Source organism: Prorops nasuta, unplaced genomic scaffold (assembly GCF_024137725.1).
Source record: "Prorops nasuta isolate Cenicafe-Biocafe unplaced genomic scaffold, Cenicafe_Pnas_1.2 PNAS00030, whole genome shotgun sequence".
NCBI classification, from domain to species: domain Eukaryota; kingdom Metazoa; phylum Arthropoda; class Insecta; order Hymenoptera; family Bethylidae; genus Prorops; species Prorops nasuta.
This window is the reverse complement of record NW_027116827.1, coordinates 2,652,114-2,671,429: the sequence shown is the minus strand read 5'-3', so window position 1 is coordinate 2,671,429 and position 19,316 is coordinate 2,652,114. Positions and strand designations below refer to the sequence as shown.

Here is a 19,316-nt window from a genome sequence, read left to right as displayed (position 1 = left end):
TTATTGTACCTTGTGGTTCCAAATGATTTTCATTGAATATTACAACATTTTCTACGTGATAATAAATAAAATTGTGGAAATGCGAGGAAAGGTTATTATCCTTGACTTGGGTATTATCATTGTGGATATCACGTGGAGGTTTTGTTTATTTTTAGTGGAACTTGTAAAACTGATAGTCGTTTCAACATAGTCCTGCAGTATTTTGAGAAGATTTCTATACGTAAGGATCAGAAAATTAATTAATAATTTAGTGGAAGAAATATAATAATAGATAATTGCTCTATGAATATATATAGGAAGAGATCGTTGTCTTTGTGTGTTATCATTGTGTCATATTGAGTTTTAGTGCAGCTCGAATGTAAACTATAAAACTACTCATCGTTTAAAAATAGTCCTGCAGTTCTTCAAAATATTTCTACACAAGATTCAAATTTAATTAATAATATTGATGACGAAGAATTATATAATAAAATCATTAAATAAATTAAATATTTGACAAAAACAAGAAGAAAGACCATCTTCCAGTATTACCACTATATGTTCAACTGAATTTCTGTATAACTCAAATACACCCAATATAAAACTATGCTAATAGTTTAAAAATAGTCCTGTGCTCGTTCGAGAAGATTTCTGCACGAGGATGAAATTTAGTTAATAAGCGTTCTATTTTTAGTTAAGTACAGCTTTGTACACACGTGCCGCAAAATAGCGTGTTGCGTGCACCAATACGCTCACGCAAGATGCTGCCAGCATGTCTGCCACTTGCCAGAGCACAATGAGAAGAGCCCGAAGACCTGCGGATGCAGCCGAGAAAAGCCGAAGCAAATCTGGTCCTATAACTTTGTAAAAGCTTACATCTCCATTGCCGTGTAAGACCATAATCCAATAAAGTGCTTGCTTTTATGAATATTCTTCGCAAATAGACCGGTTTAGAAGCCGAACGTCCGTGTTTAACCGATGAACGTTATTATTTTGAGTGTAATAATAAAAAGTATCAACAATTATAATTTGATCATTAATTTCTAATCGAATGGAGGATTTTTAGAAAATGCTTTGGAAATAATAAACACGTAAAATTTGCAAAGATTGAGCTTGGCTGGCAAGATACATTCGGTCGTTTCTTCTGCTTCTCATAAAAGTCCCGCTTATTTATCATAATTAAGGGCCGCTTGAGGTAGACACGCCTATGATCCGAAACGCCGGTACTTACAAAAGAACTTTTTTCCTCCTGCAAATCCTCTAATGTCTCATTGAACGAGCCACTAATGATTCAATCGTCGCACGTCAGCTTCTATTTTAAAAATATAATAAAATTTTATACACAATTTTTCTCATTTAAAATATTCTACATACACCAAACTATCTCAAACAAAATTTATACAATATTTTATTCACATCAACCATTAAATTTTCTTGAAAAAAAAAAATCCACTGTTAACAAATAACAACAACTCTTGCAAATAAAACTTGTTTACCACCTTGGCCCACCGTTAATCGATTATTTCATTTTCAAGAATTTTTAAATGACGTTTCTGATTGCGTTTGGTAATGCGCTTGGTATCATAATAATAACGGCACGGATACGCGTGGGAATATTTTGTTGCATCTCGGTGGGTCTTAAAATAAATTCGCGGCAAAAAGAAGCGTGAGGCAGGATCATAAGGAGGAAGGAGGAGCAGGAGCAAAAGAAAAAGTAGAAGAAGAAGCCGGGGGGAAAAAGAGCGTGGAAACGGAGGGGAAGAAGAAGAAGAAGAGTGGCCAACCTGGTTGCAGGCATCTCCTCCAAAGTAAACCAAACCTACCGGTCCTTCTGCTCACCAACACACCTACAAACTATTACCTACCACCGTTTAATCTTCAGATTTTTCCTTTATTCGGCGTTCGCCGTAATAGTAAAGTCCTCACCCCCCCCCCCCCCCCCTATAGAAACCTGTACACTCCTTGGCCACCTCCTCCCGCAGAATCCTCTCTCTCGCTCTCTCTCTCCTGCGTTATCGTACTCCGCGTGGGTGTCTTCCAAGAAATCATCCCCCCCCCCCCCTCTTGGCTAATCCTTCCTAACCCCAACCAAGATTACAAGGATCTCTCTTTCGACGCCGGATATATTTGCTTAGTAGATTATAAACGCTCTAATTGATTCGTACAATGCAACAAATCAATTCGTTCCACGACCAAATTCAATTCTGTGTATATAATAATGTTAACATGGTTGATCCTCGGGTCCTTTGGCTCCTTTTCCTAACGCGAGCAAAAGTCAATTATTTTATGACACGATAATTGAATTGAATTTAACCATTCAATTGAGCGAGTAAATTATGAATTTTACGGAAGAGATTCGAGTGTGCTTTTGCTTATCTTCGAATCTCAGTGGTTCATATGTCAAGTGGCTGATAAGTAGCGAATAATTCAAGAGGTTCGACTCGTCATGAGTGTATCTGAAGTAGTAATTATATTTTTTGGACAGTGGCACAATTTATAGGAAACATTCCAGCTTCTGGTGGTTTCGTGCTCCTTGCGATTAGAATTGCCTCAACGGAATCATATTAATCAAGGCAGTGCCAGGTGGGACACGTGCCAACAGGTGTCTCGCCTTGCCTTCCATCCCAATTTCAAATAACCAAGTCCCTTGTATCAACAATAGACTCTATATACCTAGAGTGGAACTTTATTCTCTAACGATAAATTGAAAATTGTTTTTGATAAACTTTTAGTATTAATTTAATAATTTTATATTCTTATGTGTATACTTTATATTATACAAATGCTTTATCATTAATAATTAAAGTTTCTTTTAATCTAGTTACATTTAATTATAATAGTACTTCCAAAACAATTGAGAGACAGTATAAATTATATAAATTTGTAATGAGTCTTATAATCGATCCAATAATTTCATACGTGTATGTACATAACTCTCTCTATATATATAACTGTGCTTTATTACTAAGAATTTATTATTAACAAACTCCCCTTTTTAATCTTCCTACGCAAAATTGCAAGAAAATTTCTAAACGATTGATTTGATTTCAGATGGCTGTTAGGAGTACAGGCTGAAACTGGGAAGAGTACAAGCTGCCAGCAGAATGCTAACAAAATAACGTTAGACGTTCAATTCTGTTCTTGCTGAAGCTATCCTGCCATGTTGTTTAGGTAACAATACCGATGTATTCTATTCTTCCTCCACGCCTCGCATTATACAGTATAACCAGAGTGCGTAGCTCTCATTTCTTATAAAATCACATAGGCGTAAAATCTTTCGAAAATTTTCCTTGAATTACAATCCTCGATAAAATTCACTTTGCCAATTAGAATTGAATTTCAATGAAAATTGAAATATTCGTAAGTGTCCTTAAACGATTCTTTGCACAAATTATTGTGTAATTCTGTTCAAATTTATATATATGTATATATGATTTAAAAAAATATAAATAAAAAGCTGTAATAATTTTACAAAGAAAAACATATTTGAGAGTATAGAAGCCGTGGGAGATGAACGGAAAGTTCGCAGCTGTTGCGATCACGTGAATAATGTCGTGCAACGAAAACGACTTTGCAGATATTCTAAATACGTGTTATCGGCCGCTGGCGTACTATTTTCACGCGTTATCTCGGTCCGCGCTCGCCATGGAGCTTGTTGCTTCTCGTGTTCGAGTAAGATTCTTTGTAGTTCGTCTCTACCCCCCCCCCCCTCCCCCCTCCACACTCGGAGAACCCTTTTACTTTTCCCTCTACCGTGAGCTCACCGCAAGCCCGGAAGAAGAAAACCTTCCCGTATGCAAAAATCCAATTAATTCACCTTACCTTCCAGATAATAAAATTCCCTGTAACAAGGCTGCGGAAAAAAATGCTGCTTCATGAAATATTCAAACAATCCTCGCACATAAACGGATCATAAATTTTGTAACAATGCAAAAATCGACGTTTCTCTGAAGCCAATTTTCGTTTAATCTTTTTATCCATGTCTGGGGTGTATTTATTTTATTAAAACTCAATAAAAACCGTTAATACTCGTACATTCTTTGTACTTACGTTTGATAAATTTTAATGATGTATATATTGAGGTTTTTGCGAATTTAAAGTTAATTAAATTTTTTTATTTAAAATTATTGTTTGTTTGTTTGATTAAAAAATCAACGAATGCTATTAATTTTCAACCTAGATTTGCCTAATATTGTTATTTGTGCTATACTTCTTTTTCTATGATTTCTAGACGCTCCTGTTACCTCCGAGTATATTATATAACCCTCGCATGTAATATTATAGTGCCATAATTTCATTATTGCAAATCACGCTGTTTATCCATATCAAATCAGGCGTTACTATTTATAGTATATAGCATACTTACTAGATGCATATTATGACATTAAACTCGACCAGTCTCTCAAGAGAACGCTTTGGAAAAGTATATAAATAATTGTAAAGTAAAACCATTCGAAATTTAATTGATAAGGGTAACATTTATGAGGACATATACCGGATGGACAGTTAAACATAGCTAAAAATATAAACTAAATATTAGTACGAATAATCCTATCAAAAATCTGTACCATTTTTAAATTTAGTCATTACCTGCAAAGTTACTAAAAACTTAAAATTACTTATCATTCCATGCTTTATAAATATCTATAAAAAAAACATGTGACAATTATTTATATTACATACAACTTTATTATGCTAGCTATAATTAACAAACCACCCGGTATATATTTATTTTAAAAAGATTGCTTCAAATCGTACCATTAGACTCTGTAAGCAAATACAATTTTCGCATAAAGATTTGATTAATCGGTTTATTCGCAATTTGTGTCAAATAAAGTGTGCAACGTTAACCAAATAAAATCCCCTGCGTAGATTACGTTCGTCGATGGACGAACGAGTGCATTTATTTGGGAGGTAAATGTTTTTCCACAACAGAAATGTAGAATTTCTGATGCCTCGAGAGATTTACAAATTGACCACAGTGTAAGCACCGAGATGCTGGAAATGTGCCAAAAATTTGGTGGAAATTGAGGCGAGTCGTTCTTTCGTTTCTTCGCTCGTATATATATATATATATATATATATATATAATACACATATAAACGCATACATACGACTCGCCCGAATATCCTCGACTCCGCAAGTGGGTCGCACGAGTCAAATTACGATATAAGTGAAATTGAGGAAACGTGGGGATCGCTGCAGCCAGAATTCTGGCAGCGAGCCGAACTTTTCGCTGAAACGTATTAATATTTGCACAAAGCTTTATTTGTGATTTTCAATACTACCGTGTCTCGAGAGAACTCCACTAATAACGCTAAACGACGCGTTTATCTCGTGCGCTTCATTCAAGAATCAAAATAAATTTCACGACGGTTGAAGTTGATAGAAAAATATCAACTCCTGGAACTGAACGAAAATAAACGAATGGAAAAAGTTGACTTTGTGTTTGGGAGTAAGGTACAAGGACGATGACAGTTTTTTGTTTTTATTATTATTTTTTTAAGAGGTACGACGTACTCTGGCACGGTTGCATAGTTGAAAGACTGCCAGTTGAGAATAACCAAGGAGTTTGTTTCGAATCACACAGAAAGATCAATGATTTATTCACCCATCAACATAGAATCTGATGGGGAGGGGGGTGGGGGGGGGGGCTATAGTTAGTATTTTCAAAGAGTTATTTACGTTATTTTTTACCGCCCGTCGTAATAATTTATCGACCGTTTATCCGTCTGTTTGGCAATAGAAATATTCATGAACAGCTGCTTTTGCTTCCTGTAACTGGCAACGTACCAAAATTCGCAAGGAAAGCAAATAAATCATTCGATTAATGAAACGATCCTTCGTATTCTCCACTGTGGATTCCACTCTCGCCCCAGTCGTTTCTCCGAGATTACTGGATAATTGTCGCTGATCATTAAGATGCTTTTAACAATAGATAAGGCTATAAATAGATTCAGCTTATCTTGTGATGACGTCACACCTATTAAGAAATGTGAAAAAAACTTAACGTTCAGCAAATGTAAACTTCATTCACTTTAAACGACTTATTGGTAAATAAATGTGGTATATATGTTTTGTCTGCGTTTCTCCGAATTTAAAAATTGATCAAAATATAAATTTTTAACAACATTTTATTTCTAGCGATTGATTTTACGAACCTCAAAAAAATCGACATTCGGTACAACTTTGTTATATTCGAGTATTTTGGTAAATGATTTATTTGCGAACAGAGAATTTGTGATTTATTGGTAAATAATATATGAACCGTCTAGTGCAAATGTGGACAAACTCTTAGAATTTTATTTTTTCTATTTCTCTAAATTTTGAATTTTTTTCTGACGTCACACGACAGTTTGCCGGATTTTACAAAGTATCAAAATATCTATATTTTAAGAAAAAAGCTGTTTTCATTTATAATAATTAGTATTTAATACAATGTTCATAATAACACTCGGTTAAGTTAACGAATAATAATTTATTTAAGCAAAGAGAAAATTTAGCTAATAATTTGTCGGAGCGTCTGTGCATTCGCGCACGTGGACAAACTACACGGAGACAGATTTCGATGCATCCATACGTTGGTATTCAGGTGTACATTTGTGTACGACGCAGCACGCCCTCAGTGATCTGTGTTCATTACACATTCTATGCGTTAGCCCGTGCCTGTCCGCAGACTGCATCCTCATCATTTTATTTCTTTTTTCGCTGTGACTGCATTTTCTATCATGCGGAACGACACATAGGCCTATTGAGAATAAATATGGAAGAATTGGTTATTAATAATCTCTATACAAATTGAATAAATAAGAAAAAAAATGATATTTTAAATAATTATTATTCTTGAGAATCCTGCTGCACCGGTGAAATTATAAAAAATGTTAACATTATTGAATAAAAAAAAAAAGTCTTTCAAGAATGCAACTCTAAGTTGGAATTCACAAACCGACTGGTAACTTATTATCACACCTATTTATGTTTTTCTACTTTGTTGTCCAGAGATTTGTATCGAAGAGTTCCGCAAACTTGGCTGAACAGTGTTAAGTTGATGTTAAGTCTGCTGCAGTTTTAAAAAAATGATTGATAATGCAATCGCGTTTATCATCAGTCGGTAGACGATAACTCTCTTATCTCAGATAATTTTTAATTCCTTCCTTGAAACGTGCAGATGCTGGCAAAATTCCAGATAATGTAATTGCAAAGAAAATCGTTGTTAACTCGTAAAAATTAACCACTTTTTGCTTTATAATTGTAACGACGTCCTCAAACTAAAAACGTACGTCATTAAAAGGACAAAGACGGCGAAGAGGAAATATCCTGCACTGTGCTATTCGCTCGTTATTGCGACTGTAAAGTTTGGCTTAGCGGGACTCCGCGGATCGTTGGAGAAAATTATTTTCTAGTTGGAAAATCAACACGTGGAAATCTATTGTTTCCCTCGCAAAGGGATAAAGCGTAATCTGATGGGCAACTTTACGGAGTACATTGTATGCGGAGAAAACGTGTGAAACACCGGTAATTCGCGCCAACAAACAACGTGCTAATTGCTAAATAGTCGTACGGATTTTCCAGCTCCTTGGCTGGAAAATTTCAGCTACATTGCGTGGAGTTGTATCGCAACAAAACATCGGTTTCGTTTGTTAACTTTTTTGCCCATTCTCAGTATCGTATTTCTTTAAAATGAAATTGATTGATTATTATTATTATGAAAGAGATAAATCTATTAATTGGAGAAACAACATTGCGATATTGAAAAATTTACAGGAATTTAAAGCTACGATGTAAACAGCGATCAATATTTACAATTCGAGGTGGTGAGAGAGTAATATAGTTTCTTTTTTATTTACTACTCGACAATGACGATGTAGCTTATCTCTTGGAATTTTATGAGACACCATAACAGAGCGTTGTGTTTTGAAACGGCCTTAACCTTGTATTTGCTTTTGTATTCTTTTTCGTGTGACTCCCCCCTTCCCCCTCTCTTTGTTGACACTCGTCGACTCGCTTCTGCTCGTCGATGAAGAATTCTAGAGAATTTGGATAAAGGAATAGTACAGAAATAAGGAGTTTAATCGAATCGAGTGTTTTTAACTGGAGATTTGTTTCTTGTCATGGTTGGATAGTTTAATGAACCGAACTCAAACATTTCCAGTGACAACGGCATATCTCACCACGTCACGGAAGACTTCAATTTTACTACACAGTGTGCGATAATGAGATAGTCCACGCACGCGTATCTTGTACTACATGTATATATGCATATCGTACTTCAATTACAACCTTGTAACACGAGCCACCGCACATTCGAGAGTCCAGATTACATACACACAGCGATATTGTAAAATGCACATATATATATGTGTGTGTGTGTGTGTGTGTGTGTATCGTATACGCCTCCATCGACAGACCCAGCTCATTTTTAAGCTTGTAAACAGTACATGTTCAGAATCCAAAACAAACAGACTATCATACATTTCTGTAGAGTTCAAGAAGAAGCTTGAGTTCAAATTTATATTTATAAAAATATATTTATCGCAGAATAAATTTTTGTCTGGAATATATGACTATTGTGGTATATAGGTAATAGTTTTCTTTTTTAATAAATATATTATATATAGCTCGATTTGGCTTAATTCTCAAGAAATGCAGATAGTAAATGTTCCTTAAGTTTCACATTTAGAGTTAAATTACGAGTCCTTTAAAACTGTAATTTTGCATCGAGTAGCCAATAGTGTGTGGTCTCATCACATATTAAAATATTCGTATACTAATTGTGTGCAAATTAATGCTTATGAAAAAAATTAAAAACGATCAAACTTTTTATTTAGGAATAATAATAAATAAATTTATTTTGAAGAGTAATCGTGCAAATTGAAGCTGAATTTATTTAAACATAATAAATTAAAGTCGATAAAAAAAATGAAATTTGAGATAATTTTGAATTAATAGCGCAGAAAGGAAACATTATTATAAATAATGCAGAAGAATTTTTAGATAAATAAGAGCAAACCATGACAACTAGGTAAATAAATACAGGTAGACTAGTTTCTTCTAATACTTAAAATGAATTGTTATTATAAATACTATATACTATGTAAACTAAGCAAACTTTAGCGTTTTTGCGCAGTTAACATACAATACATATACCCAAAGGAGCATCGATGATTTGATTCAAATTTAATGAAATTCAAATGATTTGTTTTAATAATCGTGGCGATAAGTACTAATTATCTTCGTTTATCAAAAAATATCTTATCTCAAGTATATAACCACTTAAAAGCTTAATCTTGGACTTAAGCAATGTAAGATCTCTAATTACTAAAAGCAGTTAATGTTATGGAGAAGTTAATCGTGCCCAGTAGGAATAAACAAGGAATTAATTGCTGTATATAAAATTAAATCGAATTAAAATTTATGATTTCATAATGATGCTCGCTTTAATCATCTTACAATAATGCATGTATATATATGTAATACAAAGAGTTTCCTAATCTATACAAACGTATTTTTCTACACTTAGCCCTATGTAGCCATTCGACGAAAATGTAAAAACTATTTCAAATAATAAGAAAAAAATTAAAAAATAAACTGGTAACGTGTAAGTAGTTATACAAGGAACAACACGAACAACAAAATTAACGAAATTAATCCAAATGAATAATAAATAAAAACGACCAAGATTCGAGTCAAAGTTTGAAAGGAGAAATTATAAAAAATAATTACAGGGAAAGTTTTAGAGCGTGGTTGTAGAAGAATGACACTTTGCAAGGAGGAAGGAGGACATCTTTATTGTAGCACAGGTTGGCGTTGCCTACGGACTCCACACAGCGATTACGTAAGAGCAACAGGTGTATTTCTGCCACAATGGCCACGCGTAGATTCGAAACGGTTTCAACCGGGATCATGTAGAGCAGCATTCTATTAAAATTAAAATATCTAGTTATGTATGTGGGTTTAGGAAAGAAAGCAACAAAATTACCTAAAAGACCACGATTTACCGATATAATCGGCAAATACTTCAAGATACTCTCCCCTTGAACCTAGCAAGGACGAATTTCGTCCTTGCATTCCGAAATCTCAAAAATATAATAAAAACCCAAACAATTAATCCTTCCTCCTCCTTCTTCTTACCGATCTACCTTGGACAATAAGCATCTACATCAATTCTCCTCGTTTTAAATTCATTCGTTATTATAAAAACAAATGAAGGAAAAAAAGTGGAGAAAGAGGATTAAAACGGTATTTGGCCTTTTTGGTTGGTCGAGTTGGCGAGTGATCGGTATTAAGTTTCGGTCGGTGTGCGAACGGATGCGAGGTTCCGGGGGATAAATCATCCGCCCTTCGCGCAGTCGGTGACGTCATAGCAATCGGCGAAAGCGAGAAGGTGCTAAGAATCGGTTGCGCCTGGAGCAACCGATTTCTTCCTTGTATATTAAAAAGATTTATTTCCTTCGCGTGCACCGCGGCTCGTTGCTCGAGGCGCTCGCCATCTCTAACCGTGAGAAACGTATCGTGCGTGCCGAATCGGTTATACTTCTCAAATAGAAACAATTGCATTCAATTATCGCCAGCTATTTCTATACAACTGCGCCGATTTAAGCGTTTCTTCGTTTTCAGAGAAAAAAATCCCTCCAACGTGCAATTTTATGGATAAATTCAGGCGAAATTTTCCATTACACGAGTCCCAATGATCTATGATCGAGTTATTGATATTTTTAACAACATGTATGTGTCGGAAACGTTCCTAAAACGTTCCAACTTTTAACTCGAGTCCCAAATGCTTTCTAGCGGACAAACATGGACCATTCGGATATTTTCCTAAGTAAACTGACGAACTTTCGGACTATACGAGTCAACAACCTTCGACCCTGCCCGCAAGTATTTAAAATGACAGACATACGAGTCGTATAGATTCCTGGAACGTTTCGCGAACGTTCCCAGCGGACAAAAGCGTCCGGAGGAACGGAGAAATATCAGGGAAAATAAAGCGAGTTGTGAAATTTGTGCAATGTGTTTCAGGTGAGCAGGAGGGAGGCGCTGCTGACCGGTGGCGGTGGCGGCCATGCGCTCCGGCCCGCTAGCAGAGCCGAGCCGCCGCAGGCCTCCCCGTCGCCAGGATCCTCCAGCTTCCAAGCACCGGCAGCATCCTCAGCGAATCCCCCCAGGAAGCAACGGCTCGCGGATCCTCCTGATCCTGTCGTTGCTACTGCTGGCCAGCAGCCCCATCGTCCTGGCCCTGCCAGAGCCGCCGCCAGGACTCTCTGGACCCGAGTGGTACCAGGACCTCCAAACCCGGGACCAACCAAAATCCGCGCTCATGAGGAACTCGATCCATCACAATCACCAACGAAACCTCACCATTGGCTACCTCACCGCCATCAAGGGCGGCCTCAAGGACAGGCAGGGTCTCGCTATTTCCGGTGCACTCTCGATGGCCCTTGACGAGGTTACGATCCAGAGATTCCACTATTTATTACATTCCACGCTTATACGTGAAAATGTTTTTCTATATATAACAATTATTTAACTTATCGATATATAGAGTGATGCATTGGTCTAAAAATTAACAAGCGAAGATGTATTTATAATTTGATCCATAACTCTCTGTCTAATATCTTCTTCAAGGTTTTTCTTTGATTAAGAATAGAGTAATTTCTTTCTCGAGTGAAATTTTGTGTGAAAGCAGAAATATTGAATATATTCAAAATTAGAATCAGCTTTAAAACAACATTTTTACTTCGGTTAGTGGAGCAATTCTAGATTTTTTCTAATATTTTTAATGAAATTTCTATTCCTGAATAATTTGCGTCTTCTTGGACATCGCTTTATAGGAAGAGAAATATTTTTATTATTTATTTCTTTTTTTTTATATCGAGAGAGAACGAGATCTTTAGCAAATCCCTCGGGCGAGACTTCGAAGTGAGCGCGATCCTATCTAGCTAACGCTCGCTTCTAATATGCGAAAGTAAGATACCGGTAATCCAAGATTAATCGTCGGTTTCATAGTAATTATTGGTACTGGTACTCCGATAGAGATTAACAGCAAAATTCCTTTGATCTTTATGCCGAGTAATTGGCTTCTGCTCGAGCTTCAATTCAGTAATGTATGTGTGTGTGTGTGTTTAAGCGAGTGTACTACCACATTTCAGCAATCGCTGCATTATCAACCATCTCATAAAATTGTATTTCGAATAAGATGCTCGATTTTCGAAAGAATAATGCATTTTTAATAATTAATAAAATTAGCTTTCATATATGCTTGAATTAATTTATTGCACTATACACTAAGAAAAAAACTCATTTAATTGAAATAAATCTTTATTAAAAATAGCGCCAATAATTTTTTATTCGATGCAAATATTTTCTTCAAAATTCCATAAATTTTTTATTAAAATCCCAAGTATAAATAATTAGCAGCAATTCGAATAAACGTTTATTTCAATAAAATGATTTTTTCGCAGAGATCGAAATAATAATAAATCGCGAAGAGAGTGAAAAAGTGTCGAGAGTGGAGAACGTTAGAGATCGTAGGAAAAGGGCTTGAGCTGCGTTCGCATCGTTCGATTAGCCTTTTGCGATAAGGCAATAGTAGCATTTAAGTAAGCTGGAGAGTGAAAATACTAGGAACGATTTGAATAATTTAAAGGTGGAACGATTGGTGGACGTCCTGGGAAGAAAAATCGGTTTGAATGACTGCGGCATAGAATTGTACAAACGTTATATATAGTACGGTGTGCGCGGAGAAGGCTATATACGTGGAAAAGTGCAGGAAACGAAGGAGCTTTACGAGCGCGTTTATTTATATACTTAGATGCGATACGCAAGAGTAAGCATCGCGATCGCGAATGTCTGCTTGTGGCGTTTGCGTTTCTATTCGCGCAGGTGCACGCAAAACATTTTTTGCAAGACTCTTTTGCACCGATATTCAGCAAATCAGATCGATTCGATATAAAATATTCATTGGTAAATAAAGGGGATAAATAATTTTCTCAATGAAGACAATTTCCTTTTTCGATCGTCATTTAAGTTCGATTTTAACTTCCATTCCTGAAATCGTTCAACGATTCTCAGCATTTCAGAGGCTCGATAACGATTTTCCATTTTTTCCTTGCTCGAAATTGATCAGAATTAAAATTTGTTTACATTGGTACTGAGTAAATTAGATTGATTTGATACAAGGTATTGGGAAATGGAAGATAATTATTTTTCTCAATGAAGTCAATTTCATTTTTCAATTGTGATTTAACTACAATTTTAACTTCCATCCCTGCAGTTGTTCAATAATTATCAACATTCAGAGACTTGATAGCGATTGCCCATTTTTTTCTTACTCAAAATCGATCATTTTTCAAGTTTCTTATATCAGTACTGTGCAAATTAGATTGGTTGCGTATAAAATATTGATCGGTAAATAGAGAATAGATATTTATCAAATCGATTTCCTTTTACAATCGTGCTTTAAGCTCATTTGGAATTTCCATTGCAGTTGTTTAAAAATTCTCGGCATTTCGGAGACTTGATAACGATTGTCCATTTTTTTCTTACTCGAAATCAACCAAAATTCAATTGTGCGTATGCTGTGTAATAGGCTGTTGGTGAAATTTCAGCCTTTTAAGGATCTAGCTCGTGAATTCGTTTCTAGAAAGTCGATTAGAAAATTGTCCAGGAGAAAGGTTTTGTGTTAAACAAAATGTAGCTGCACAGATAACTCGTATCTTTTCCGAAGGTTGACAGTCGTTCAAGCTGAGCCTTTTACGACCGGACGCCCTTCAATTACTCGAAAATAAGCTGATTGGTAAAATCATGCCAATGGCGCCGCCACGAGTGGACCATTCTATATATACGTTTCTAAGATAGCAATTTTTATCTCTCTAATTCTCTTTCAATTTTTTTTTAATTTAATGTAAATTACTAAATTTAAAATTTGTTATGCATTTAAAGTGCATTTATATTTTAATCTTGCCAAAGAAGACCTTATTTATTATCGTAAAATCGATGATTACAAAATATTTGTGTTAATTGCTCTATGCTCAAATAATTTTGTTCAACCAGCATACATTTTTGTTACGATAAAGAATAAATTTATTGATATAATAAATAATTCATTACAAAAAAATGAAACTATTTTTGATTGATTACACGAAGAATAACTTGTTTATTATTATAATAAAAATGTTTACCGGATAAATAAATTTTTTAAATATGTACAGTGACACAAACCCCAGGAAAGTGCTGAACGAGTTTTAAATAATTTACATCAATTACTGCTATAAATCATGCAAGAACAAAAGAAATTAGTAATTCACGTTGAATGTAAATTATTATTAGACCTGATACAAGCCATTCCTCATAACCGATTGCGTAAACGTTGTTCGCTGGAAGAAAAAGTACGCGTGACACTGAATTTACAGCATTAATCGCATTGTCCAATTATTTATTAACTCTGGCCTTCCACTCATTGCATTTCCATTAGCACGTTCCGGCGTGACTGCACAAGAGTCTGTAAAAAAAAATTCAACGATAGTTCGCAGTTTATTAAAAACCTGGGAGCTTTTTTAATTCAGATCAGCTGACACGCGTTTCTCTTTACGCCCCTGAAGTGCCACATAATGCAACAATGTAGGTCCGTGATAAGATTTATCGCACCTGTCAAGTTTTCAACATTGTCAAAAATTAAAATTTCAAGTGAACCACGAAGCACGTGTATAAAAAATTATTTTATTCAAAGCAAGATTTATTAAAAACCTGGGAGTTTTTTTAATTCAAATCGACAGACACGCTTTTCTCTTTACGCCCCTGAATTGCCACATAAAGCAACAATGTAGGTTGTTATAGGATTTATCGCACCTGTCAAGTTTTCAACTTTGTCAAAAATTAAAATTTCAAGTGAATGCACGAAGCACGTGTATAAAAAATGATTTATTCAAAGCAAGATTTATTTGAATAAAATATGTTTTTTCTCCCTGCACAATTTATTAAAAACCTGGGAGCTTTTTTAATTCACATCAGCTGACACACTTTTCTCTTTACGCCCCTGAATTGCCACATAATGCAACAATGTAGGTCCGTGATAGGATTTATCGCACGTGCAAAGTTTTCAACGGTGCCGACGGTTATAATTTCAAGTTGCATTACGAGCCATGTAAATTGGCACAGCGAGGAGAGTGACTACTTGGAAAAGTATTGTTTGCTGGAATTCAGATTTGCATAATAACCAAGTGATGTCTACGCGAGACGGATATACCGGGTGAGCCTGAGGAATGTCAGCTGTGATAAATTGAAAATGTTCGGTTGGAGAATGCTCGACACAATGGCAATTGTAACCAAGCCACGTTTCCATTTTTCTCTCTTGGCTCAATGCCAAAGAGTCCCATGCTGGATCGTTAATCGTCTCGATCGATACTTTCGCTATTAAAAATTATTGCACTTTGTGGCTAAACTGAATTTCATTCTCTGTCAAAGCCAGAATCTTCGAGGAAATTTCTTCACTTTCCTCCTCTGTATTTGATATTTGTATTTTCTTTCGTTTACCATGGAAGGTAACTATACAAATTTGTTTATCTTAGATATTAAGCTTTTTAAACAAACTTTTATTCTTATTCAAAATGATGTTATATAAAAGAGAATTCATTTGTTTTATGCTTACTGACATAAATGAATTTTCACGTTGGAATTTTAGAACCAAATGTAACTGTTCCATATAAATAATTGAAGAAAAAAGTATGAGTATTTGGTTGGAAGTAAATAATAATATTTTTTTTTATTTGGTTTTAGATTAATAACGATCCAAACATTTTGCCAAATGTAAGGCTGGTGATGCGATGGAGCGATACGAGGGGGGAGACCGTCGAAGCTACCAAGGCGATGATCGACATGATCTGCGACGGGGTCGCAGCCTTCTTTGGACCCGAGGGCTCCTGCTACGTCGAGGCCATCGTCGCTCAATCCCGCAACATACCCATGATCAGCTACGTAAGTACTCGAACGCATTTGTGCATTGTGTACAGCCTTTTATTATCCACATTTTACTCCCTTTTCATTTTTCAACATTTACCCCAATGACAAATCAATTTAGAATGCAAATTAAAAAAAAGAATAAGAATTAACAAACCAGAAAGAAATCTTTGAAAATGTTTAAAATTTAAACATTCAATCAGCTATGTAAGAACTCGCTCGTATTTATATATATTATATTATAATCCATATTCTACTTACTCCTTTTTTTCAACATACTTCAAATAACTAATTAATTTATATGTTAAATTTTCCAAAAAGTCAACACGGAGTAAACTTGAATCAATTCTCGAAATTTTTGAAATTTAAGGGTTAAATTCTAAATCTTGATTTTCAAAATCGTATATATATATATAGTATATATACAAATATTTTATGATTTTGCTTGGTATCAGTGGTTCTCATAACCTTGGACAAGATACGAGGCAAGGATGAGTAATATCGATTTACAGCCCCATTTAAACGTAATGTCATCCGGTTAAGTTCATCCTGACTCAAGTGTTGCTTCCGGTATCGTGCCCTTAAGTAAATAGTTTCAGCATACTATACTATATAAATCATTGTTACAGCGTTACTCTGCACCAGTGTGCTCGCTTCCTAATAATATATGGAGATCTCTCACGTTTTTATGAAAGAAAAAAAATGTAGAATTGCAAAGTTGATTAAAATGGGAATAAAAATAATTATTTTGAGGAATAAAATTTCAAATAAAGAATTTTTTTTAGAAAAATTTTCAAATCTTTGCAAAGTAAATTGGTAATAGTAAAAAGGAAAATGAGAGTGCGGGAGGGGGGAGGAGTGATTGTTCAGGGTGGGGGTGGTCGAAGATGGAGCGATTGTGCGTTCTTCAATGAAGGTATATACATATATATATATATAAAGGTAAAAGATGAAAGGGATGGATTAGGAGGGGCAAGAGGGGGGGGGGGGGGGAGGGGTTTCCGACAAATTGAACACCCGCGGCGTGACAATATAATTACGGGCTACGCTCTATAAATGTCTGCGTGTGCGTTCGAAGCTTGTAATATCTCGAGTCACGGAATAATTATGCAGGTTGATACAAAATCAGATTTCTTCGAATTTCCCACTCTAATGAAATCTCGACTAACGCGTTAATCACCGTTGAAACGCATTAAACTCTGCACACACACACACACATTTTCAACTATATACATGTATAGAGGCAGGAACATGCGACATCCTTGCGTGATTTAGCAGCGACTAAAATTTATGGGAAGGAATGATTCGAAGGACATTTATCATCGCGTATGTGGCGGAGGAGAATAAAAAGGAATATTATTATTTTTTTAAATCAATTAACCAGCTACTCAACACTTGGCACGAGAGCGGCAAGCCGTGACTCCGTCAATTTATCGATTCGCAGTGTGTTTGCCTTGGCCACGAAGAAGATCGTAACTGGCGGCAACTTATTTATTTTGCCTACTGCGGATTTTAAGCAAACAGAACCGTAAATCGGAGTCGAGTTATCTGCTTTCGATAGTGCAATAAATTTGCTCGGCTTAACAGATAAGAAGAAAGGAGGGAGAGGAGGAAGAGTTTGTATTTGTGTGAGTGTGTGTGTGTGTGAGAGAGAGAGAAGAAAAAGCTGAATGATAAAAAGGGAGAAAAAAACGTTGTAGGGCAAAACTGGCGATTTGTTGCGCAAGAAGGTAAATGATCTTGATCGGGCAGCGGGACACTGGTGATTTTAATTATGCCACGAAAAAAGAGAAGAGTCCACTCTGCAAAACATCTGAAATCGTTAAATCGTTAGCGTGCATCGCCATAGGCGAGCTGCCTCGCGAGACTGAGGAGGACGACCGGTATTACTGGAATATATCGATAAGTACCGACTCATTTGCAAGTTCTCAACCGAGCTTTCCCTCCGACTACCATCATCAACGAATTACTCACTTTTCTTACTAATAATATCACAATTAATTGCCTCCCCCCCCCCCCCCTCTTTCATTTATTTTTATCGGTTTCCAATTTTATTTATCAATTTCCAACTTTTTGCACAAGGAACGATCATCGAGTAATGGTAAAAAATGGGTTTAGAGAATGATAAATCGAATGGAGTTGATGAAATAATTTAGTGGAAAACTGGGGACGTATTATTTTAAGAAGCCTGCCGAGAACTCGAAGATGTTTGAGCAGCAGCATCGTTTCTTTTTTTCGACCTCGAATTCAAATAAATTAGCCGATATTCCAGGTTGCGTGCCACTTTCTCATATTTGTCCAGGTCCAGTTCTCGGGATGATGTAGGCCGTTTGAAATCGAAGGTTTTTCAGTCCAATTGCGAGCACGTGGGAAAGGTTTACGTGACACTGTTCTCGAAACTTTCCACGACTGTAAAAACTTCCATTGGTTATTGACCAATCAGGATCCACGAGGGACCTTTGACCCCCAAACTCCTCTATCGAAGCGAATTTTCTGTACAATACGACAATTCCAAGCTATGTGCCTTGTTAGGCTCGACGAATTATAAAAGTCAAAGCGAAACTCATGAATATATTACAAATTGAAGCTGTAGGATAAATAAGGAAAAAGAGTGGAAGGAATGCTTTATGCTAATTAGTTTATTAATTATAATAATATTCAAGCATATATACATTCGTCACACGATCCAGTCGAGTGTATTCAGTTCACGATATTTTTCTATCCGACGACAGTCTAACACTGTGTATCTCAGTGGTTGGATAAAATATTAACTCGTATGTAACAGCTATTTTATTGTTGGATTTTAAAATAGAATGCAAGTGTGTACTGTGAGATATTTATTTTGTTGCTTCTCAACTAAATTCACTTTCCACTTTTGAGATATAATTTGTATGGTTTATTGCAGCAGGAAAATAATGATTCGATTGATAAGAAAATATTAATTCGTTGTATAACTGCAGTTTTATTATTGAGATTTGAAATTGATTGCAAGTGTACACCAAGAGAGATTCATTTTATTACTATTCAACTAACTTCACTTTGTACTTTTTAGACACAATTTATATGATTTATTACAGCATGAAAATAACGATTCAATTTCCAGCACTATAAATACACCGCAAGCTTCTCGATGGAGATTGTCGAGCCAGTGCTAGACCAAAGCTCATTACACAGATCTCCTTGTAAATGAATATATCTGCTTTAAAACCGGATGTAACGTGGATGCTCCTATTGTTCTCTGTAACAGAAAGATCACCTTGTTTGTCTCCCAAGAGATCCTTGAAGTCTCGTATTCAATTATCGAGCAATCATCGTTTAATAAATATCAATTAATCTACTACCCTTTTATTGTTTTAGATCAATTACACACTCGTGATTTTTGT

The 19,316-nt window shown here is 35.5% G+C and overlaps 1 protein-coding gene across 2 annotated transcripts in view; it reads left to right on the top strand.

The window, feature by feature from the left end:
* LOC136782712 (receptor-type guanylate cyclase Gyc76C-like) overlaps positions 1-19,316 on the top strand; it is a 46,724-nt gene that overhangs the window by 9,270 nt on the left and 18,138 nt on the right. For both annotated transcript variants that reach the window (XM_066742326.1, XM_066742325.1), the window contains exons 2-4: positions 3,031-3,150; positions 10,999-11,425; positions 15,754-15,951. In XM_066742326.1, the coding sequence (XP_066598423.1) occupies positions 11,042-11,425; positions 15,754-15,951 (582 nt within the window). In that variant the 5' untranslated portion in view covers positions 3,031-3,150; positions 10,999-11,041. The remainder of the gene's footprint in view (positions 1-3,030; positions 3,151-10,998; positions 11,426-15,753; positions 15,952-19,316) is intronic.